General features: G+C 41.9%; 3 protein-coding genes and 2 long non-coding RNA genes across 10 annotated transcripts in view; 3 read left to right on the forward strand and 2 right to left on the reverse strand.

Annotated features, from left to right (window-relative positions):
- HMMR (hyaluronan mediated motility receptor) overlaps positions 1–228 on the reverse strand; it is a 13,103-nt gene extending 12,875 nt beyond the window's left edge. For both annotated transcript variants that reach the window (XM_042880680.1, XM_042880679.1), the window contains exon 1: positions 179–228. In XM_042880680.1, coding sequence (XP_042736614.1) covers positions 179–224 — 46 coding nt within the window. In that variant the 5' untranslated portion in view covers positions 225–228. The remainder of the gene's footprint in view (positions 1–178) is intronic.
- A 194-nt stretch (positions 229–422) lies between these two features.
- NUDCD2 (NudC domain containing 2) lies at positions 423–3,982 on the forward strand. Its single transcript, XM_042880712.1, has 4 exons — positions 423–657; positions 1,047–1,095; positions 2,134–2,285; positions 3,184–3,982. The coding sequence occupies exons 1-4, from the start codon at positions 469–471 to the stop codon at positions 3,265–3,267; spliced, it is 474 nt and encodes a 157-aa protein (XP_042736646.1). The 5' UTR covers positions 423–468; the 3' UTR covers positions 3,268–3,982.
- Positions 3,983–5,742: 1,760 nt separating this feature from the next.
- Positions 5,743–11,046, reverse strand: CCNG1 (cyclin G1). 2 transcript variants are annotated; one of them, XR_006180765.1, is made up of 8 exons: positions 10,939–11,046; positions 10,458–10,721; positions 9,363–9,616; positions 8,435–8,513; positions 8,251–8,349; positions 7,837–8,031; positions 7,543–7,757; positions 5,743–7,181 (listed from the first exon to the last, which is right to left on the reverse strand). XR_006180765.1 is itself a non-coding variant. In XM_042880711.1 (7 exons), exons 2-6 carry the CDS (start codon positions 10,719–10,721, stop codon positions 7,840–7,842), a joined length of 888 nt encoding a protein of 295 aa, XP_042736645.1. In that variant the 5' UTR covers positions 10,939–11,046; the 3' UTR covers positions 5,743–7,181; positions 7,837–7,839. The 2 variants fall into 2 exon arrangements, 1 of the variants encoding a protein (XP_042736645.1); XM_042880711.1 differs by lacking the exon at positions 7,543–7,757.
- A 167-nt stretch (positions 11,047–11,213) lies between these two features.
- Positions 11,214–24,120, forward strand: part of LOC122185150 — a 254,379-nt gene continuing 241,472 nt past the window's right edge. For 3 of the 4 annotated variants that reach the window (XR_006180761.1, XR_006180760.1, XR_006180762.1), the window contains exons 1-2: positions 11,239–11,325; positions 17,212–17,312. This is a non-coding gene — a long non-coding RNA (uncharacterized LOC122185150). Of the gene's footprint in view, positions 11,326–17,211; positions 17,313–24,120 lie in introns of all 4 variants that reach the window. The other variant, XR_006180763.1, reaches the window with a different exon arrangement.
- The window catches only part of LOC122185151, a 62,013-nt gene continuing 58,213 nt past the window's right edge, over positions 20,321–24,120 (forward strand). Inside the window, exon 1 of the long non-coding RNA XR_006180764.1 lies at positions 20,321–20,372. This is a non-coding gene — a long non-coding RNA (uncharacterized LOC122185151). The remainder of the gene's footprint in view (positions 20,373–24,120) is intronic.

The following is a 24,120-nucleotide window of genomic DNA, read 5'->3' on the forward strand; positions in this document are numbered from 1 at the left end:
GCAGCACAGCGCAGCACAGCGCAGCACAGCGCAGCACAGCGCAGCACCCAGACCCGCTCCGCAGATGCACGCGGCGACTCAACGCAGCGCCAAGGGGCTCTGAACTCCCGCTCAGCCACAAAGCTCCCCACCGCCACCCCGCAGCACGCACAGCGTCACGGCGGGACCCCGCACGTACCCGGCTCGTCGCTGAAGCGCCGCAGCGGAGCCCTGCGGGACGCCATGGCTGCTGACAGAGCCGCGCGCCACTCCCCGCATTCAAAGGCATCAACGTTCGCCGCCACGCGCTGCGGGCGGCCAATCGGCTCCTCCAGCTCCGGGCCGGCTCAGCCAATCAGCGCTCCTTTTCTGGAGCATGCGCGTTGCAGAATAAGGGATCGGAAAGAGAAGGGTGGTGGGGCTGTGCGCACGCGCGGTGCCTCACTTCCGGGTCGGGGCGGAACGGGTGGTCGGCGTCCGTTGTGTCACATGTCGGCTCCGTTCGAGGAGCGGAGCGGGGTGGTTCCCTGCGGGACGCCGTGGGGCCGCTGGTACCAGACCCTGGAGGAGGTGTTCATCGAGGTGCAGGTGCCGCCGGGCACGCGGGCGAAGGATGTGAGCTGCAGCCTGCAGAGCCGGCGCGTGGCGCTGTCCGTATGCGGCCGGGAGGTGCTGCAGGTAGCGGCGGGCTGGGAGGGGCGGTTCGTGTGGCTGCGGCCTTACGGTGCACTGCGGGCCGGCGTAGCCTTAGCGCTGCCCTGAGGTTTTGTCGGCAGATTCGCTACGGGCGGCACGACTCCAGAGCGCCCTGAGCTGTGCGGTGAGACACCGGCACGCCGATGGGCGGTTCTATGTATCAAATGTTCCGTTAAAATAAATAAATAAATAACGTGCAGTAAACGAGTATGTCTCTGATAATGTTCAAGCCCACATGGGCAGAGAATTGGTGCCCTTCTCCTTTGAGGTGGAACACAGTCAGGCTAGCAGTGCGTACGGCGGTACGATTACAGGTGAGCTTGTGGCTGAGCTGCTTTTCCTGTTCTGTAATGCTGTCAATGTCTTTGCAGGGTAAACTTTTTGACTCTACGATAGCTGATGAAGGAACGTGGACTTTAGGTAATGACCTTTATCTGAGGTGACATCTGGGGGGTGGTAGAACACAAAACGTGCTGCAGAAGAGTTTATCAGCACCGCCCCCTCCCATTCATTTTCTTCCTTGTTTCTTCTTATTCTATTTCAGTCTGTAGTTGTATGAAGGGACAGTCGTATTGCCATGCTAAGAAACTAAGGTAGTGCACAAGTCTGAAGTTAATAGTAATGCAAAAGTGCAGGTGTGGGAACGCAGTATCCCATGGCTTAGGAACACTTTCCTGGGAATGAACATTCGCTTCTCAGGAAATAGATTGCTAAAAGTTTGATTGCACGTACACTCCAAAGTTAGAGCAGTACAGCTGTGTGCTTCTGCAACTTTTATTTTTCTTATTTTTTCCCTTCTAATTTGTGCATTATATTTCTGGGATAGGTGACAACACCTACAGTCCAAAAGCATCAAAAAGCAATTAAAAAATCAGGTGATGGTGCTTAAACATAAAGAGCAAAAAGCCTCTCTAATTATTTGATAAATACTGCAAAGTGTTCACAATGCTTTGATTTTTGAAAGCCATACGTAATGACTGTACATATTCATGTTATTTTCTGATGGATTTCCATCAGAAATCCTAAGTGCAAAATGACTGACAGCGACTCCTCATCATAGTAATGGTGGCTTTTACAAGTAATAACCTTCTGTAGAGCTTGGCTTTAAATGTTTGGTTATTCCCCTGGCTGACCTATATCTCATCCTATGTGTGACCCTAAATCTTTTCTCCATCACAGACCTCCCCCAAAGGTTTTATTTGGAATAGAGGTGCACCATAATGGTTCCACAAAACGACTGTTAGGTTTTGTAGGTCAGAAACTGAGGTGTGGCTGTACAGGTTATCTTTGCTTCCTGTTCATATTTTTATTTATTAGTAACCCCGTTTGACATTAAGAACTTAAACTATCTCAGAAAAATTCCTGTGCTTTGGCATGTTGGTGGTGAATTCAGCACAGCAACAAAAAGCCTGGCACACAGGGCACTAATGGTTGTTTTCTTTTTTCTTCATTCAATAGAAGACCGAAAACTGATACGAATTGTTCTGATGAAGACTAATCGAGATGCTGGAAATTGCTGGACATCTCTGTTAGAAAATGAATACGCTGCTGATCCTTGGGTACAAGACCAAATGCAAAGGAAACTTACGCTGGAGCGATTCCAAAGAGAGGCAAGTCAAAGGCCCCCACTTACTGCTTGTGTTTGGTGTTTGCAGATATGGGTTATGGTCACGAAAGCTGAGTAAAATTGTTCTGTGGTGTAGTGCCGTGGAAACAGATGGTACTTCAAGACAGAGATGTGTAAACACTCAGTATGTCAGTGTGCTTTCAGGAGGCTCTTCTGTCTGTAGCCTGTGTGAAGAATTTGTGAAAAATCAAGCGAGTTGCAGGGTTGTGTTTTAAGGTTTTGATCCGTAATTGTAACAACTTTTCACTAATGATAGCATACATATATTTCTGTTATTATCTTGAACTATGACATAGCTCTATGTATAATAAACTTCTAACATCTTACTCTGTTGAATAGTTTGTATATAACATCAGGTGACTGAAACTAGTTAACTCAAAATTGCTCTGCCCTTTGACTAAACTTGCTTAAGTTATTCTGACACACCTCTAGTACCCAGCTCTTCCTATTCAGCTCTGCTCTTTCAGAAACTTAATAGATGAATCAGCACTACAACAAAGATGACAATTTATATCTGAGTTTTTATCTAGCATGGGGGTACTTTTTTTTTCCTCTAAAATTGTAATTTCAAGGCATGTGAAAAGCCAGAGAATTTTCTTAGAGTTTTCTTAATATTTCTTCACTAGGAAATCTAAGTGCTTGCCTGATGAAGAATGGCATTACAGAGGAATTTCAGCAGTGGGCAACTGAACTGTGGCAATTTAATGTTGGTTAACGCATTCGCCTGGCAAAAGAATTTCAGTGTTAGTAATCCAGTTAACAAGTTGTACCTGTATGTCCTTGTTAGAGTGGTAGAATATGAAAAGAAACATTATTTTATTTTTTTCTTTATATCAGTTCTGTTAAGAATAATCTTTATACTAAATTTTTGTCTCTGTCAGAACCCTGGATTTGACTTCAGCGGGGCAGAAATTTCTGGAAATTACAGCAAAGGAGGACCAGACTTCTCTAGCCTTGAAAAATGAACTGTTTGCAACTGTGTTCCTTGGGAGCAATCACAAATTACACTGGAGGACTGGAATGTATAACTGGTGAAGACTTCAGTGATCTATCCAGCAGATTGTTGGCAAGTAATCACTTCAGTGAAGAGAAAGGAGGTCTCTTCTAGTAGAGTGAAGAGGAAGTGTTAGTAGCTACCTTGTAACATTAACTTTCTAGTAACTTGCTAATGGTAAAGGAATTAAGTGCAGAAGAGTGTACACAGAAAATAACAAATGGAAGCAGAACATATCTTTCACCACAGTGAACTAGTGAGATAAATGTGCCACTTGTCTATGCAAGAATATCTTGTTCACTGTTGAAAATGGACCCTATAAGCAAGATACTTAATGCTTTTATTTAACATGCGACATGGAAGAATATCAGGAAGGCTTATTGAAATTCTGCTGCATAGCAGCCCTGTAAGAATCTGTGAGTGTTATTTTAAGAGTGTTTTAAATAAAGAAAACTACTGGATTTTGCCTGAAATGAGGTTTTACAATCCGCTGCACTGCCAAATATAATACTAGTGAGGAATGCCTGCTACCAGTGATTGGAGAAAACTGAGAAGTCAGATAGTCTGGATATAAATAATTGTGTGAGTGTAATATCGTAATACATGAAATTTTCAAGTAAGAGAATATAGCAACTTCTGAAAGGAGTAGTAAGTCCCTAAATAAAAAAATGATATATTTCATCTGATACACAGCGCAATGTTTTGTTTTGTTTTTACAAATCTAAGAACATGCAGCTGTACATTTTGGTAGGTAGTTTAATGGTCACATCTTAAACTTAGCTATTGAATGATATAAGACTTCACATGTGCCAATTTCTTATTTTCTACCTGATAATACAGGTGATAATACAGTGATACAGGTGAAAAGCCCTCCAACTGTGTTATGCAGGACAAATACTGTGGCAAACTGACTAACAGGAAGATAAAATGTGATCACTGAATCCTACTGTGTTCTGAACACTGAAAATACTGCCTACAGCTAGGTCCTAAGCAGACAGCTCACTGGTGGTAAGTTGCCAGCTGCTGTCCATCATATTATTGAACATGACTTTTACCACAGCATCAGTTGGCGTATGGCAAAAATGAAATGATACCTGGAAGAGGGCTTTCTTGTACCAGCAAGCAAGCAATTAGTTCTCATAAAATAACCAAGTATTCTTCTTCTGCCCATGTAATCCTTACACAAATATATAGTAGGTCCAAACACCATGCTTGGGTTTTAGAAAATTTGCCTTCCTGTGCAAGCCAAAGTACAGTTTGTTATCAGATGTATCTTTACCACAGTCCTGCTTTAGAAGGTAGATAGTGTAGCTAAGGAATGAGTGAGACTGCTGCAAAAGGTAGAACTGAGAACAGAGATAATAAATAACTGTTAATGCTGCTTCAAAGTGCTGACATACTATTCAGTGCAAGAATATTTTACTTTACAGCAGATGCAGTTGTTTATACAGGAATGATTCTATATCTTTTGCTTACAGAAATTCAGACTAGCATCTGATGCTTCTCTGCATGAACAGATAGTTTTACTGTATATTCTTTCAAAACCATGTTTTCTCATATTTTCTTCTTCATGAAGTGGTGTTTTCTGCTTTATAAAGCATGTGTTCAGCCATTATAGCTTGCAGTTGTTCTAGGAGGACAAGTTTAAACTATTTGGTTTGCTGCTTCTATTGTCTGCTGTGATTTATTTCCTGAATTGGAGTCCACTCAATTTGCAGTTAATACCTCACCAGATGGTGGCTTGTGTTCCATCTTGCTGGGATTCCATCCCTTGCTTCCTAAATAAACCGTGAAAGATGTGACAGATGATAGAGTTGGATGTATGATAGTTACACAGTGACCTACTTTATGGGAAATAATACTGAGCAGTCATTCAAATTGCTCTTACATAAATGGGTAGAGGCCACCCTACAGGCATTCTTTCATACCTCTAATGCAAGATAAGGTCAGATAGTTCAAAGGACAAACTGCTTTTAATGGATGTGTTAGGCACAGTAGATGGCTAAACTTTAATCTAGTCACTCTGTAATGCTCAGCTCAATCCAAACACTGAAACCTTGGAATTAGGAGTGTGAGTTCCTCCTTCAAGTACCATTTGTATATTTACTACAATGCACAGAAGTAGATGCTGTGTACTGTTAGAAGCGGAGTGGCAGGTATTTGAAGTGAAATTCATACAGTGTAGTCTTTTGGCAGTCTGGGTGCACCAAATTGCTTGAGACACCGAAACAAACCAAGCCAAGCTGAAATAATTTCATTAAGCTTTCTTTTTTCTTTTTGTTTTTCTAGCCTTTCCCATTGCAGCTTCAACCCCTTAAACTACATCCTTAGTCTCTTATGTCTTGCACTGAAGTTGACCAGGCAGCATTCAGCTGTAAGCAGCTTTGTGGGCTTCCTACTAAAATGTCTTGTAATACACTGGGAAAAAAAAAAAAGTTACTCATTATTTGCATTTCAATGTTTAATTGAAAGGTACATATCTTGAGACACGACAATACCAGCACAATTGCATGCTGCATCTTGCAATCTCCCAGTAGGCTGACTGCCCATCTGTCTACATCACTTGTGTTCCTTTCAGCACAATGCATATATTGCACTGGTGGATGGAAAATGCAATTCAATACTATGCAGCATAACCATTCCCATGAGTTTATGAGAAAGCTTGATTTGTCCAGTATGGAGCTTTGGTATGTAGTTTTCTGTGAGAAGTTTAACTAGTTTGAGAGAAGTGAAGAATTATCTCCTCATCCATTATTACCATAAAGGAGATGGATTTGGCAGGCTAGCTGGTAAGTCCACAGAGTATTCCAGACATGCAGATTCCTTCCTTCTCCACTGACTCCATTCATACAACAACCGGTTTTTAACAGAACTCAAGGAGTCATAAGCAACATTCCCCCAAATCCTCATCCATCTTACATACAATAACATATTCTTCATGTTCACTTTCACGTTAGTTCCAGCAGCATGATACACCTCAAGTACTGACTTAGTCTTCAGGGAAAATCAGCAATTTTACTTAGTAAGCTGTCAAACAGACTATGGTTGCAAGTCTTCACGTTTTCCTAATCTTGAGTAGCCTGTAGGTAGCAGCACAGTGAAGCCTGAACATTTCTGACTGTACTTGTCCCTCTTGTTCAGTATCAGCATTTACTTCTTGTACAGTGGAATCCTGGCAAACTGATGCCCAATTTGGAGCAGATGCTGTGGTGTTTTCTCCCCAGCCAGCACTAGGTATTATGAAGTTACCACACACTTGCCCATAATCTCAGCAAACCACACCTCTTATATAATACCGATGTTACTGATGCATTCTTAATGACTACACAACAGGCACCACAAAACCTTATTTTCAGTTTGTGTCCATGGTAAAGGTGAGCACCCTACCCTGTAAGAACACAGGTGTGTGCTGCTATCCAAACAGCCTGTCAGCTGGACTGATGAGCATTTGTTATTCTATCAATGCTGAGTAAGGTGGTCTTTAGTTTGTCTGAGAAACTGAAGCACTGTGCTACTGCATACGTTTACCTAGTGTCAAGTAGTCTTTGGAAAGTGAACCAATTTTTTCCATTTAATATATAATTTTGCACCTGCACTTGCTGTAAAACATGGTTAGATTACACAAGCTGCTCTACAAACTATAAGGTATTAAATTCTTTTCATCAGTATTGTGATATTTTACTGCTTAAATAGTAAATCATCTAGTAAGACCAAAAGCTAACGTTAGGTATCATAGTCATGGAAAACAACATTTGCTGCAAGGAATTCTAGTCTGAACCACTATATATTCTTGCAAAAGTCAAGTTCTTCATTATTAAGATGTTTCTTGAACCTTCATCTGTCTATGAACAAGTTTCAGGCTGGTTTTCTCCTTTTATTGTACTCCTGTAAAACAAACAAAAAAAACCCATAATGAACAATCAACTAAGTAAAGGGATTTCTACGAGAATAAAATAAAGCATAAGACAGACATTAACACAGAAGAGACAACTTTTAAAGTTTTGTAGCCTTTAGAGTTAAAGTCTAGATAAGGAAGTAGTGTGCAACTCTACAGTTAATCAACTGCAATATGCATAACCAAGTGAGTTTCACTTTACTAAATGAACAGCTAACCAACTCAAAGTGTATGAAGCTGTCTGTAAGTGGCTTCAGTGAACCAGAGCAAGAGAGATTGTAACAGGCAGCTGTTTCCTTTTAGATTCTTTCTGCAATAGGAGCAAGCTAAGTATTTCCCCTGCTTTTTTACCAGTTCTACTCCGTATTTAAGTTTGAATGAGGTCGTAATGTCTGTAGAATATATTTCTGCTCCCAGAGCACATCAAAGCATCAGTTCCATTTCCAGTGTTCACATATTAGGTAGCCACTTCCTTAGGTACACCACAGGCTCAAGCATGAACATGAGAACAGACCAGCCTCTGTGACAGGCCTACCACATTTACGTTAACATCTCCAACAGGTTACCTATATGGAATAAGAAACTTTGAAATAGTTAACAGCTAATGACTTCTACATTGTGAGAACTGCTTTTACAAGTAGTTACCTATTATGAGCTGGTTTCTGGAATTGTAGGAAGGTGTGTTATTCTATAATAGCTATGCTTAAGCTGCCGTGCTGTACGTCCAGACACGATCCATTTTAATTTCTGGACATTTGGTTTGGAACACTTGCTTGAGGAATATTCTGTAAGGCACTTCAACACCAATTCCTTCCAGAAGGTCAAATCTCTGTTGTTTATCTAAACAGCAAGACAGAATCCCATATGTCACTAACTCATTACATCCTTAAATTACATGTGTATTTTTAGCTATTTAAGATAGAAAGCCAAACATCCCAAGCCAGATGGAATATAAAAAAGAAAAAAAGAAACCAGTACGTCAATAGAACTCCCCTTCCCCCAGTGAGAAAACCCCCGCATGCATTTTTATTCCTGCACCCTGGAAAACTTTATCCATACCTTGGAATGCAACTGCAGAAATTCCAATGCCTCTGTCAACTCCAGTAGTTTTTGTTCTTCTATCTCTAGTGCCATGATAGACAGTGCTAAAACAGAAGGCTGGAGAGAGAAAGATAACATGACATTTTTGATCTACAACTTTAAAGTTTCTCTAGCCTCACTGACTATTAGCTTTCAAGTTTACCTTAGCTTTAGAAAACATGATTCTGCAGTGACATGCCTTAAGCTGGGTCTCAAGTCTCTCAAAATTAAGGTATCTTTTCCTGTAATAAAAACAGATGAGACATTGTTGCACAAAAACACAAGCTTTATCAAGACCACTCTTCTCTCTGGTGACAGGACTTGAAAGAATGGCATGGAGCTACGTCATGGAATGGTCAGCTTGGGTGTTAGGAAAAGGCTTCTCACAAGAGGGTGGTGGGCATGGATTGGGCTTCCAAGGCAGTGGTCACTGCCCCAGGCTGCTGGAGTTCAAGGAGTTCAAGCTTTTGGACAACACCCTCAGAAATATGGTCTGAATTTTGGGTGGCCCTGTGTGAGGCAAGGACTTGAACTTGATGCTCCTTGGGGGTCTCTTATGACTTGGGATACTCTGCGATTCCATGGAAACAGAGCAGCTGTGAGAATGTTCTTTATTTAAACAAGGGCCTCATTTGTACCAGAAGAAGTGTTTCAGTCAAACAAGCATTAAATTTTGGCAGTCTTCATGCCCAAAATAAATCTTGTTTTACGGGGGAGAACTGCATCCATTCAGAAAAATGGGGTTTTAATGTTAACTATCAAAAGGAACTTTTTCTGAAATCTATTTTGAAATCTTTGCAGAAAGGCTTTACTGACACAAACTTGTTACACTATTATTGTTGAGAAATTTGTTTTGGGACTTAGAGAACAATACTCCCTAAATGACTTCACACACAAAAAAACATTTTAAGATAACATTACACCTCAGTATTCACATTTATTATTAAGGAGGAAAGTTTTATTCTTTTTTTTTTTTTTTTTTAAACATCAAAAGGCCAATTACTTGACTAATAATCCCTGGCTGTTTTCTGGCATAGGCTCCCTGATTACCTGCAGCCATACCATAACACAATAAGCTTGAGATATTTTACCTTTCACAGCTTAAATTCTCATGAATGAGCGAATGATAAAGCTGTAGAAACTGGAAGGCTGTTGTTGCTTTGACTTTCCAAGAAAGCTTCTCCAATACGATTTTCTCCATTCTCATCATATCAGAAACAGTGAACCTATACTGGCTTATTCGGATTAAGTCGGTGGCTAAGGGAACATTTCTCTCTTCTTCTGTTGCCTTCACAGCTAGGTAGAAGCAGCTCAGTCCAACACAGCCCAAGTGTTTAGGCTGTACCTAAAGAAAAGTCAATGTTTTTAGTTACTTTTAAAGAGGGAAGCCTTTGATAAACCATCTCAATATGCAAGTACCGAATTATTTGTTATTTTAGGAGTAAAAAAAATTATGTAGAACTAGTTTCTAAACACGGTTGTATAGGACCTAGAGTGTTGTAAATATTCGCTTATATATAAACAAAAAATACTAAATTCTTGGGATATATATATGTACATATATATATAAAAGGGAACCACAGAGAATTTGTAAGGGCAGGTTTTGGATTCAGAAGTCTTATACTCCACCCAACCTTCTCATTTTTTAGGGACATACTAACATAGAAGAAAAGCTAGCATTTGTCTTGGACTAAGTGGAATAGCAGTAATCCTGTCTCGTTAGACAAATAACCCAGGTCAGCATGCCAAATACATGCAGAAGAATGGAATGTTAGCTAACTATTAATTTTATCTGATTAATAAATGCTGAACAGTATCCCAACTCTTGATACACCTAAGAGACACTACTAAACAGCAGTAAACTGAGAGCTAATTCAGCACCTTCTTGTGTATGTGCAACAGGCCAAACAGCCTGTCTTGATCTAAAGCAATAATAAGCCTGCGTTTCCAATGGGCACCTCCAGTTGGAACAGATGCCCTCTTCCTTCTCTTCTTCAGAGAAAGCAGCTTTCTTAGCACTGCTGAAATCCAACCAGGGAAAGCCATTTTTTAAGCTCTCGTGCAACTGGAATCCGGGGACGGAGCTTAACCTTTAATCATCTAAAAGCAAAGCAAGCCCTTCTAAATAACGGGAGTGAGGTCGCAGCGAGGAGAAGCTATCGAGCTTATACTTTAAACAGCCGTACCTTCATTTTGGACAAGAACCTATCTAAGAAGTTGACAGCCAGCGAGAAGGTCTCCGTGTGGAAGCCGAAGAACTGAGTTAAGCTGAGCAGATCCTTCACTTCGAAGTCTCGCAGCCTCGCGGTCATTCGGAGGCCGTTGTCGTGGGCGGACTCGATCAGCCTCAGGCCGGAGCCCTTCGGCTGGCAGCGCAGCTCCTGCTCCAGCAGAGCCGTCAGCCGGTAGAGCAGCGCGCGGGCATCGCCGCTCACGAGCGTCTCGATCATCTGCAGCGACAAACGAACGAGCTGCAGCGAACCCGGCGGCCGCGCACGCGCCGCCCGCACAGGACATGCCCGGGCCCGTCCCCGCCCGCCTCGGCGCCGCACCGGGCGGCAGCACGCAGCGCAGTGCCCTGCCGTGCCGCTCCGCACCGCCGGCGATTCGGGCGCGGCGCGGAGAAGCCCGAGCCGCCGGCTGCTTGCTCCGACCCCGCGCCCTTACCTCGTCGCCGCCTCACTGCTCCCTTCGGCCGGAGGAGGGTCCCGAGGCGGTGCGCGCGACGCCGCGAGTTTACCCTACACAGCTCTCGGCCGGCCGGGCGCCGAGCCCCGCCCGCACGCTGCCATGCGCCCCGCACCGCACCGCTCGCCTACGCCGCCGCGGGCTCCCCTCCGCCCCGTGGGGCTGCGGATGATTGACGTGCAGGCGGGCCAATCGCAGCGCCCCGCCTTCTGCACGAGCGGCGCGAGCCCGGCGCTGCGGCTCCCTCTGGTGGAGGCGCCTCCACACGGTCGGTGTTGGACGCGAGGTGCGCTTCAGCTGCGTCGTCTCCTGAAATTTTAGGGGTGTTATTTCGGATTCAGGCTAAAATTTTCAAGCCGTCTTGTGGTAATTATCGTGCGAGAGGCTTAAGGTGCTTTTGAGGGGTGCACTGGAGTAGAATGCAAGCAGCTGCTAGAGAGCAAACTTTGTACCTCACCATCTGGCTGCTTTGCGGAGACGCGGCGCCGGGCGGACAGTCTGCAGCAGCTTCAGCATGGGGTGTCTGAAAGTTACATTGACTAAATACAAGTGAAGGCTATGGTGTGTGCTTGTGGAAGTGTTTAGAAAATGAAGTAAGGCAATATATATATTTTTTTCAGAAATGCAATGTAAACGTAGCCCTCCAAAGGACTGTTTTTGTTGAGGCTGGTTTGTTGATTTGTTTTGCTTTCAAAAGAATTGCGTGCTCCTGCAGTCCATTTGTCAGATTTGGATGGTTTGGACTACAGTATAATTACATTTATTTAACGTCAGGTTCCAATTTGTTAGAACATTGATCTGAGTTGTGCAGAAGTCTTCCTCTGTTGTAACCCTTGAAATGAAACAAATTTCTGCTTAGTTCCTTGACGTGTCTGCCAGACAACCAAGGGTCCCAGGGCCTACTGTTGCTGTTGGACTCTTTCCTTGATTCAAATCCCTAATAAATGTTTTTCCTGTTTCCTCTGAGCCTTCTCATTCTCCTTCAGAGAATACAGGAAGGGAGGCCTGGCAGGAGAATGTGTTGGTTCTTGGTTCTGTCTTCTTGTTCAGGACATGTGAGTGCCTGAGGCATTTTGTGTGCTTTGAGGTAAAAATATTTTTAAATGAATGTTGAACCACACTTGTTACTTCAACTCCTGAGATAACCTGCAGCACTTTTGTTAGTTGATACTTAGCATCCCTGCTTTTCTACAGCAGTCATTCATGGAAAGTAGAATTAGGAGCAACTGCTGTAACTGCACTGCTTCTGCGTGCTGAGATGAAAAATGCTCACAGAAGTCATGCTGTGCTGCACCATGCTGTATCTGCAGTTAGCTGCAAAAACCACAGAGCTGCTTATGCACATACCAATAAAAGTGCTTGTGGAAATGTTTCACACTGTATCACTGAATCATAACTGTATCAAAATCATTTTTCTTCATTAGCAAATACTTTCCTCCTTCTACTTGCTTATATTTCTTTCTTTAAAAGGTAACCTGCTTCTTCAAGAGGAGGTTTCTCAGAATGTGTTGAACTCAGAATATTCTCTTTTATTATTTGGGCAGCTTTCATTCCTTTTTAGGTCAGAGATCTTGGTTCTTTTAAGTTAATGTTGCCTGTAAAAATCTAAGGAATGTAAATATTTATTTTTCTTTGCTAATGTTTTCAGTACTTCATGCATGCTCTTAAGTTAAGCCATGAAAAATTTTAACTAAAATCTGGCATTGTTTTAAATATATTTGAGAGAATGAAGTGGAATTAAACTTGTTACTGCAGAGCAAAGCATCAGCCTGTCCATATCCTTCATGGCATGCTTGTTAAAATGACTTTTATGTGCATTTGCTGTATAACTAGGGATGAAATATTATTTATTACTGTGCTCCTTGTGTCTGTCCTAGTTTCCATGGAAATAAATAGGAGGCATTACTTTTGGAGCATTCTATGTACTTTTCCTAGCTTTAAAACCTTTACATTACTCCATGCTCTCGCTGCCAGTTCTTCAGTGGTATCAGTATAGACATCCAGCAGAGGAAGTTGGACATTTGTTGCATCAGAGCTTTCCCATGTGGAGCCTCTGTGTCCGTCTCGAATGTCTTTTCATTCTGGTGACTTGTCACTGCAGTTTAGCAATGGTCAGATAAAATCCATGTCCTGTCATACCTTTACTTTTTCTCTGCTGTCCCATTTGTCTGCTTGCAACTGCAGTGCAACAGGCAGTCAGTAACTGTATTGTGTGATGAGAAATAAGGCAGAATGAATGTCAGGGTTAGCAGCAGCAGCAGTCATCCTTAGCAGATATAGCATGGCAGTGAGATCCTCAGCTACCAGGACACGTCCTTGCCAGTGTGACAGGAGGGAATGATGCTTGTATGTGATAAATGAACCGATATTCAAAGTTGCTGTTTCTTTAGCACAGGAAACGCTCCCTGATGTGTACTAGTTTGTAGCAGGGTCAGTGGCTTTTTAGGGTAGTCACATGGCCAAGGGTGAGACCCACCAAGAAGCTGTTAGCATCAGTTCCTCTAAATATGATAATTAACTAGCAAAAAACAAACAAACAAACAAACAAAAAAAACATTTAGAACACCTTGCTTGCTCTCCTCTTTCCTGTGTTGGTGGCTGTCATTACCAGTATTCATCGTTCTGCTGTCTCACAAGGGAGCAGCTTTCCTGGGCAGCTAGTCCAGCTGTGTTCCTTTTTTTGGAAGGAGTGTACGTATAAAACTCAGAGGATCTGTTTGGTGCACCAATGAGTTTTATTGTCTTATTCACTCAATATATGTGTCAGAAGCAGTATTCATCCTATTTTTCCCATTGTGCATTTGTCCCACTGTTTTACTGTAGATTTCTGTGATGGGTTACCTTTGGAAGTGATTCTTTCTATGGTTTACCTTTGGAAGTGAATTGTGTTTTATTAGAAGAATCTTTATTATACTGTAGAAAACTGCAATGAATGACAAAGAAGGTGAAATCAGAAAAGCTTGAGATGCAGAGATATTGAAGAAAAATATATTTTGCATAGAAAATGCTTGGATTTTTAGAAATCGGCATGAGGGATTGTTTGGGTGCAAAGATGGGATGGCCAAAATAACATGTCCAGCGTTTCCCTCTTTCAGCATCATTCACTTGTACAGAAGCCAACTTTTGTGTTTGTATTTGCCATATAGTTAACTTTTTTCCTCAGACCCTTGCTATAGTAGAATGAATGCATCTAAAAATCTTTGTTTTGGCACTCCTTTGCAGTGACTTTCATTTGTATCTTGATTAGGAAAGAAAAATAATTTGTTTAAAACTAAAGATGGGGGCATCAATCCCAAATCTCAAGCCACAGCCTTTCTGAAAAGAAATAGGTTGACTTTCTTTGCTATCAACTCTTACTTACAAGTCAATCTATTGCTTTCTATGATATCCCTACATAATTCCCATGAATACAAACTTAAGTGCTTCAAGTATTCACAGATGTATAATGTTAGAAATAAAGATTATAGTAAATCAGACCTCATGAATATGCATTTTTTATTGCCAGTAAATCTGAGTTATCTAAATTAAAATTCAAAATTATATATTGCAGAGGAAATGTTCTTTTTAAGAGTCAGAAAACATTTGCTGTAGTCTTCCTGCCATCATTAAGCACGTAATAATCATCTGAAGAAAATGAGACTTCTTTTTCTGCTGCTTGTTTTAAATAGCTGTTATTTCTTATGTTGCTGTTAAAAATGGAGATATCTTAAAAAGCAGTGGGCTATAGAATGGATTGCAAGCCACTGGCCACAGATGAAAGCACTGCCCTGTTTTGTGCTCTTGTGGTGATGTTCTGGGCTGAAGCGGTGCTGGGGGAAACACATTCCTTCCTGTCAGAGTCCTGAGAGCACCAGTAGGTGTAGGGACCCTGCCAGCCCCAGCTGGAACTGCTGCTCCCTGTGCCACGAGCCAAACTAGAGCTCAGCACTGCAGTGGCAGAGGGACCAGCCTACCTCTCATTTTTTTTTTTTAATGTTTTAAGAAAAATATTAAAAATTAATATGCTTTGTTACTTACATATTAATTATATTATATATTTTATGAGAGCTGCTCTGAAAGCCATGCCTCCTGTTTTACTGTGTTGGCTCACGACATCACAGGCGGGTGGGTGTTGGTGGGATGGCAGTAGAGGCTGAACCTTCCCACCAATATTCCATTATGTGTTGTTGCCGTGTGACAGATGGCAGCGGAGGGGAAGTCCGACACAAAGGTGTGTGACATGGAAGTGTGTGTGGTGGAGCAAAGGTGTGCCATTGAATTCCATCATGTGGAAAAAATGACTCCCATTGGCATTCATGGATGCTTGCTGAATGTTTATGGAGATGAGCGCAGTGAAGCTGTGGGTTACTTCTGCTTTTATGAGTGCGGCATGCAGGCTGCTGTTCATCACTGGTGAAAATGCGCAGCTAATGGTGGTGAGTGTATTGAAAAATAGTGCTTTGTAGCTGAGAATTTGCTCTATCGAATTTTATATCTTGGCCCAGGCAAGCCAAAAGGTTGGACACCCCTATTCTACTGCATTATTGTTGTGACATACACAATTTCACCAGTATGTTAATCTCTATTAATCTAATTCTAATCTAATTATATTAATTGCCCAAATTGATTGGGCTTCCATTCTTGTGAGCCGTCGTGGACAAAAGTCAAGAGTTTTCAATAAACAGCCAGAGGACAGACCCTGCAGATGAGACCTCTGGAGTCTATCAACCTGTTGTTATTGCCTAGAAGTATTTCTGCTGGAGTAGAAATACGATTGTGTTGTGATGGTTTGCAGATAGCAACTTGCCTGAGCAAAATAAGGAAGCACTCCAACATTGCTGTCTTAGAGGAATGTCTGTATGCAGAATCTGAGTCCTTGGGAGTTGGAAATGCTGCTTTCTTTTATTCTTGGTGGAAATAGGGCTGTGTATATAGATAGCATCAACCTCTTCCCGGGAAAATTAAAAGTTACTGAAGTCAGCACTGGGTTTTCATGTTTTACCATATGATGTTTTGTGACTAAGAATTAAGATAAAGCTTCTTGGAGCTATTTTTTTTTTTTTTTTTTTTTTGGTGAAGATTCCTAAGAAAAGTAGAGGCTCTCCAAGAGTGTGGGTGACTCCTTTGCTGGGGCTCATTGCGTCAAATATGTCAGAGGAGGAGCACAAATCTTTTGGCTGGATTTGAGTACAAGTGCTTGTACATACGGCCTGAGAGACATCTCCAAGCCATCTGGATGTGCTTTGGGAAAGTCTGTACTTCAAGCATGGTGTAGGAAAATTCTGTGATGTTAATTTCGAAGGCCTCATTTAAGTTTGGAGATCCAAGTTCTCAACATCTAACTCTTACTGTCCTAAAAGTAAAGGATTTTGCTGTCTGAATTTCACTGGGGAAAGGAGGCCATGGGCCCTCTCGGAACCTGTTAGTCCTGACCTTATGGTGCCATCTGACTGAAAACTTAGCAGTAGATGAAATTACTTCAAAAGTTTCCTGTGACTTTTGCTTTCATTACATTCTTCAGCCTTTTTACCTTGTCATTAAGATCTGTAGTCCAAAAAGAAATGTCATGTGCTGTGCATTTCCTTGCTATAAATCAAATGGAGACCATCACTTTGCTAGACTCCACGGAGATTTTTAACACTTCCCATAAACACTAAAGCTTGTAATAGGAATAAAGCTTTAATTTTTGATGTTCCTACTCTTATAGTCAAACGTCCATTCCATGCCTCCTCCTCCTTTTCTGTTAACGAAGAAAAGTTTACATTTGGTGACAGGATATTTTCTTTCTCAAACTGGTCATGTCTTCCTGCGTGCATATGTGAAACTACCAGACTAAGCAGACTGCTACATATTTTTCCACCTTGATTGCAGTGATAATGCACAAAACATTGTTTTGAATGGGGTTAATAGCAATTAGTCAGCTTTGTTAATGTATTGGAATATCATGTAATCTTAATGCTCCAGTCTATTTTATTGCATTCTGCCTGATTTGAGTGCTTGCTGATGTTTATTGTGATCTGTGCAAATTTTTCTTAAATCAGTACCCCAAAAATCAACCTCCTTTCCCCCAAAGGTATTTGAATTGAAATTTATTTGGAAAACTTCTTTTCTGTTTAATGCTCCTCAGCCCTGGTCATGAAGGTGTAACGTGCAGTTAGCTGTCCTTGCAGAAAAATGAGGGATGTGAAATCTTAGATGCTGTGTGGGTAACTTGAAAACTAGCAGCAGTCCTGACCTCTTCATGATTGTTTTTCTCTGCCCTTAATTTTTCAGCTGCGTTTTTCCTCCCAGTTTGAGAAGATTCCAGACTGCCTTCATGGAAGAGCATCATCAGCTGGATTCAGAATACAGGGAACTAACTGATGGCTGCAAAGGTTTGTTGATTTTTTGTTTTGTTTTGTGTTCAGACTGAATTTTTTTGTGATGGTTGTGTTGGCGCTGCATGATAATAGGCTGATTGTTCTGGTCTTGTTCTGAGTATTACTTTGCAGATCCTATTGATTGTATCTTGTCCCAAGGGAAATAGTGGTTTGTTGTCTTACACTGGCCGGCAGAGAGCAGAGGCTCTCTTATTTTGTGTCCCTGTCTGTCTGGAGAGTTTTGTGATGTCAGCTGAGGTTCAGAGCATCTCCAATGGCTCTGGTTGCTTTAATTTGAATAATTTTGTACTAACAATGTTAAATAGCTCATTATTGCCGAATTACAGCATTCCTTGTAGTTTTGTGAGTCAAAGCTTCTAAAAATAACAATTTTTACATATTCTTCTTTTAACCTGCCCACCATTTGTTGGTACTTACATGTTTCAGTACCAAGTATTGGTTTTTTTTTCGTTTTCAAGATAAATCAGTCAAGGTACTTGTCTGGCTTTATAATTGTGGTATAACAGGGTATAAAGGCTGTCATGTTGTGTCCATAGGTGCGCTCCTACTTGCGGGACGCCCGCCATTGCAATCGCGAATAAATTCTGCTTTTATCAGAGATACCGTCCTGACAAAATTACTTGGATATTTCCACACATGGCACTTGGGGAGCACAGAGCCCACGATGCTGCTGCTGCCTGTCCTCCTCTGGAGCTGCTGCAGACAGGGCCTGTCCTGCCCGGCAGCAGCCGCCCATGCAGGCTGATCCTCAGGGCTGCTTCTGGGGCAGCTCCCCTTCAGATCTGCTCCACGGAAGGTGCCGCTGGGGCTCTCCTTTTCAGGCGCAGGCCAGCTCTGGCCTTGCCCTCTTGGAGCAGGTGGGGACAATATGTCCTCAAGAAGGCATTGCTGTAAAAGAGCTGCTTTTTAAAAATGCAAAGCAGACGAGTTGCCAGTGCTTTGAGATGGCAGGACTAAGGCATTTAATTGCAAATGATAAACACAGATATCAGAAAGGGCTCTCATTCTGCTTAGGCAGACCACTGCTTTGTGATGCACCACCATGTGATGGTTCTGCTGTCCGGGATCAGAACAGCACAAAACTGTCCAAAAGAAAACAATTTAGAAACCCAGATGCCACTACTTTGCAGCACTTTACTCTCAGAACCCTGAGACTCTTATCCCCCAGACGGCTACCACCTAACTGGGTGCCAGCTCTCCACGTAGTGGGTCCTGCATGGAACTGTTTATTCTCAGCACCGTGACACGTGACACCATCGGACTCAACTCCCACACTAGGAACCCTTCCCTGGGTGCCCATCTCTCTCCTCTGCCTAGTGCCCGTGTGCTGGGCGCCAGCTCTCTGCCTGCAGCTGCCCTGTCGGGGCCGCTGGTGCAGCAGGGCAGCGTGGGGCTGCCACGGAGGCGGCCTTGGCACAGCCACAGCAGAGGCTACCACAGGCACCTGGTAAGACTGAACGTGCACACGTCCGTGGGGCCAGACGACACGCATCCCAGGGTCCCTTCCAACCCAAGTCGCTCGATGGTTCCCTGAAATTTTGGTGTTTTGCTCTAACTCACATCTTACAAGCCAAAGCACCAGCGAGCAAGTGTGGGAACAGACATTAAGCTGGATGTCAACAGGTGACTCCCAGCTGCAACGTGGATGATTAGATTCAACTTCAAGCACACTTTTTAGTTTTTACAGCACTTCCGCAGTGCAACCAAACGAGGCTGAGTGGCCCGAGCTCCCACCAGAGGCAAGCTGCACTTTGGTTGGTTTGCCAGGTCTCAACTTTTCTAATCTGGCGCAGACAGGAATTAAATACAGCTGCTCTTCTCTTACAAATGCACACTTAAGTGGCACCATGCAGTACCACACTGGAGACAGAGCAGGTGAGGTGTGCCCGTGGCTTTGTGCAAGTGTGGGAATCAAGTGTTGTTTCTGCATTAGAATTGTATAATATTATTTTTATTTTATGACCTCTGCTATCATAGTTCTTTTTGGGAGCCCTTCTACTTAACTTGGGGAAGATCTCTGATAAGTTTACATCACTTATCGTATAGACGAACCTTCCCGGGAACACACTCTGTGTATAGGTGTATATATGTATATTTTGTCATACACACTGCAAGAATATCCTGCACGAGAGCAAACCAGAGTACAAGCCATGGTATGCCCGAGGAAGCACCTGGAGAAACATTGGGAAGGCCTGATATCATCCCCCAGTGCTCTTTGTTTAACGATGATGACTTTAAAGAAAATCATCATATCAATAGGACAAGGAGAGCACCGAGACAGCTTGGAAACAACAGGATGACTACTGACTGGCACCAGGTAACAAATAAATGAACAAGTAAATAGCAAATGTAAACCTTCTGATAAGATTGTGAACCTGGAGTACCCAGCCACTGGGGAAACAGGGGAAGGGGGAGGCAAGGGGGAGAAAACAGGGTATAAAGGCTGTCATGTTGTGTCCATAGGCGCGCTCCTACTTGCGGGACGCCCGCCATTGCAATCACGAATACATTCTGCTTTTATCAGAGATACCGTCCTGACAAAATTACTTGGATTATTTCCAACATAATCAAATTTGGTTAACGAAGAGACGCAGTAGTTCTTAACAGAACAATTAGGTGGTGTAAGTAACTCCTAGTTACAACAGACATTTGGATTAGTTTGGAATCAGAAGTAGTGATGGTTTGTTACTGAAGTTGCAGTAACACGATGCAGTAAGATGATGTATATGGTAAAATGCTAATGAAGTAATCTTCAGTCCTAAGCAATCTATTGCTCGTGCTCCTTAAAACAAGTGAAAAAACTGAAGTGTAGGGGAACAGATATATCACAGCCTGCAATGATGGTTGAGCACCTGGTGAAGGGGGGGGGGGAGGAGGGTTGGCCCAGGAAGCACAGGAGCAAACAATTTACCTGTGCTTCCCTGTGATTGGAAGGGATGGACCTAGAGTCCCAGGCCTAGTTTAAAGGCTAGCCTCCAAAGGGGTAATGTTCTTTGGATGATGGTTGCTTCTTGTGAAGGAGTGTTCTACAATTAGTGACTCATTGCCAGCTGGGTGAGTCAACTTTTTTCTGTTGATAATAATTGGTATTTCTAACAGTACTTCGTATGGGATCACAGAGAAGTTTCACTGCTCTCTGCCCAATGCAAACCAAAAATGAAAAAACATCAAACAAAAAAACCCTTTCAAAACCATTATTCCAAAGTAGCCCGTGAAGAGTATCAGTTTGAAGAAGAAAGCAGTTTGGATGTGAATGCAACTGCCTGTATCTTAAAATCTTCAGGAAAAAAATGGTTGTGTAATGTTGTTGCTTTTTATATAAGGCTTTCAGAACTAGCTTGTAATCAATTGTGTTTCAATCAATCAAATGGGGGGGGGGGGAGGAGGAGGAGGAAAAGAGGGGGGTCTGAATGCTTTCATAATAATATCTATTATAAGATGCATGTAGGAACCTGCAAGAACTGAATAACAGTTACTTGTGTTTTTGAGTGCCTTAGTATTTATTTTTGATATTGTGTGTCTAAAAAAACCCCACAAAATAAACCGGTGTGGCTCTTTGAGTAAATGTTACAGATTTATCTGGAAGCAGGAAATTTGTCAGTGTCTTTAAGGCTCTTGAGTGTATAAGAGAAAACTCAAAATAGTAGTAGAAATGTAGAAATAATTAATTCAATGGATGCCCTAATTTACAGAATACTTGTTTGCTCTTACACTGTTTATCCCAGACTGGATTCTGAGTAGAAGAAAGTTTTTGAACAGTCAATTGAAATTCAAGTTATCAGCACTAGGCAGCGTTCTTTTCAGGGACTTAGCTTCAGGACTAAAGAAACCGATATTATCAAATTTACTTGGTTGGTTTGTTTGAAATTTCTGAGAGGGGCAGGACTAGTCAGCACTGAAATGAAAGTGAGGCAGAGGTTTGTACTGCTTCCATGGCAGGTGAATCTCTGCTTTTCAGGCTTATTGGTGCTCTTTGTCTGCGGGCTTATTCAAATGTCTTGAATTCTTCAAAGGATTTCATAGCATTTCTTGGCTAAAAACTTTACATCTTCTGGTGGGTGTTTGTATGTTAATAACGCACTTCTTATGGTTAATTACCAACTGAAAGAGGGGAAAACAGTAATTTTTAACTTTTCAGGAAGCTGACAAGTAGAGTCCAGCAGAGTACGATGCATTTTGAGAATATAAATGAGCTCAAACTAGAAGTGAGTAATGGGCTGGTTGATTTGTAATCAATTCATAGTTATTCACAGTGATGAAACTTATCTTGACTGCATACTATTGTCTTGACAAAGTAGCAGATGAATTTGCATTGATAGATGAACAAAGAGTAGGAAGAAGAGAGGCACAGATGACAAAACTTTCAGGCTAATCTGCTTCAGAAAGATCAGTTGAAAACAGAGTGCTAGTCAAAGTAAACAGAATATTGGAGAATGAAAAGGAGTTGAGAACTGAGCTGGAAATATTACTATAAAATTGACTTAATTATTTATGAATAAGATAGAATCTGTTTTCCAGGCTAACTTTGTATATTCTTGGTTTGTATGAATGATAGCAGTGCAATTATGATAAGGAAATGTTCCTCTTTTTCCAAGACTGGGCCTAAATCTAATTACGTGGTAGTGCAGTGGCACTACAAATTTGTGAGGTTGCTAAGGTTTGCTGTGAACTTGGCTTTTACCTGGATTGCAGCAGCACTCCTTTACTGTCATTGGCTGGTGAAAAGCAGGTGATTTAACTGGCCTACTGGATTTGCCAGTGCTAATGGGATAGATCAGCAATGCAAGAGAAATGGGAACAGAGCTTGGGGTTGTATGAATATTCCTAGTGGGTTGAAGGTGATTTAATTCCCAGAGAAGCTACTGAAGTGGGGCTGAGGCATGCAACAGGTTAGCTCAGCTGGGCACGTAGCAGAGATCAATGGCATGTGTAGAGACTGAATGGCAGTCACCTGTAGTGGTTTGCTGTTTTAATGACAGCATTACTGAATAAGAAATCTAAATTTGCTGCCTCTCACTTTTGATTGGATGCTTAACAAGCTGAGACAGGAATGCTTGTGTACTCCTTCCTTCTTGGTGCATGAAAAGCCCAGTTGATTGTGTGATTGTGTGGTTCGTGGAGTTTCACTGTTTGTTTCTATGAACTGTTACAGACTTTTATTACCTGACCTGCTTTTTTCTTCCAGAACTGCAGATCTTATTTAAATTATTTTAACTTTCCTGTCACCTTGAAGCATTTGATTATCAGACCAAAAGAAAAAATTAATATGGTAGCAGAGTAATTGAATTCCCAAGTGTCTTTCCTGGAAGTCTGCTTTTCAGTAAATCCCAAATTAGTGCAGCTTGAATGTTCACAGGCTCAAAAATGCTTGACTGTAATTCCCTAGAAGCAGTCAGTACCTGGGGATCTTTTGTTCCATGCTTGGTTGATGAACCCATGGAGACAGAGTAGACAAATACCCTTGGTTGGTGAGTAGCATCTGGAAACTAGCAACAACAACAAAAAAAAAAAGCTGAAAAAATACATAACAGTGCAGGCAGTACCGTTCAGGGGAGTTACTTATTGTTTTTGTCACAAGAATAAAGTGTATTTTGTGTTGGTTAGGGAAAAAAAAAAGTTAGGTTTAGTTTCCCCTGTATTGTTCATTTTAGATCTTAGTTGGTCTGCATCTTCACTGCCAGGATCTGATCCTTAAGGCAGTATTTTTAAATTAAATAATATCTTGATTTCTCTACTGAGCAATATTTACAATTTTGGCTATTTTCCACTCTTATTCCATCCAACTTCAACTTCAACTGCTGCTCAGGTAGAGTAGTGAGTAATGAACTATGTGGTGAACTTGTTTTAAGCTTAACTTATTTTAAGGTTGAGAAATGCAACTGTTTCATGATTCTATAGTAAATTCCTTTATATTCCCTTCAAAATTATAGGATTGAGGGTGTGTTTCCACACCTACTTAGTCTGATGTTTTGGATGTCCTCCTGATTGCACACAAATTCTCTCCTGGCCTACTTCTAATGTTTGCAAGTTAGATTGGAAAGCAGATTCAGCTCATCCATTTCTCCTAAATCACTAGCCTGAAGTGGCTGTGGATCTTCAAGGAAAAGATCTCGGAATGACTTACCTTGAGGGAAAGTCTCAAGCCAGCCCCATGCCTTGCTGAGCTCTGTGCGCTAATAACTCCTGATTCTGTTTCTCTCAAAAGGGGAGCTTTGCCGTGCTCTGCAAATTGTCCTGTAAATAATCAGAGTGAACGGAGGATTGTTTCATGTCAGACTACAAAACCTTACTCTCTGTGATCCAGTGAGCAGTGATACATGGGTTTTACGAAGAAGCAGATTGATTCTGCTTTTTTTATATTGGATTTTCAAGATAAGAGGGTCTATTAGTTGATTGCAATTGCCTATGTGCTTTAGCAAATGAATGAGTTAAGCAATTCAGTTAGTAGTTTAAACAAGCAAGAGATAAATATCTTTTTCCATCCATAGATGTAGTGCTGCAGCCTGCAGGTTGATCAGTGTGTGCGGCATTGTGGTAGTGCAGAGGTTAGTCTGCAGCTCGTAATAGGAAGCATTAGGATGCTGCACTTCATGTGCAGGGCTGCATCCTTTTCAAAAGCTGTTTTAGCAGAAAAATGGTCTGATTTTTCACAAAGGAAGAGCTATGATTAAAGGACAGTCTGCTTCCCTGATGGATGATTTTGGTTTAGTAGAGGAGATCTTCAGATAACCTAATGAGGAGAATTTTGTTTTTGCAGTAGGAAACCATAGCAACCTGCCACTTTAGAATGCATGGTATATAA

This window comes from Lagopus leucura, unplaced genomic scaffold (assembly GCF_019238085.1).
Source record: "Lagopus leucura isolate 7727_CA_CO unplaced genomic scaffold, USGS_WTPT01 Super-Scaffold_100027, whole genome shotgun sequence".
In the NCBI taxonomy this organism is placed as follows: domain Eukaryota; kingdom Metazoa; phylum Chordata; class Aves; order Galliformes; family Phasianidae; genus Lagopus; species Lagopus leucura.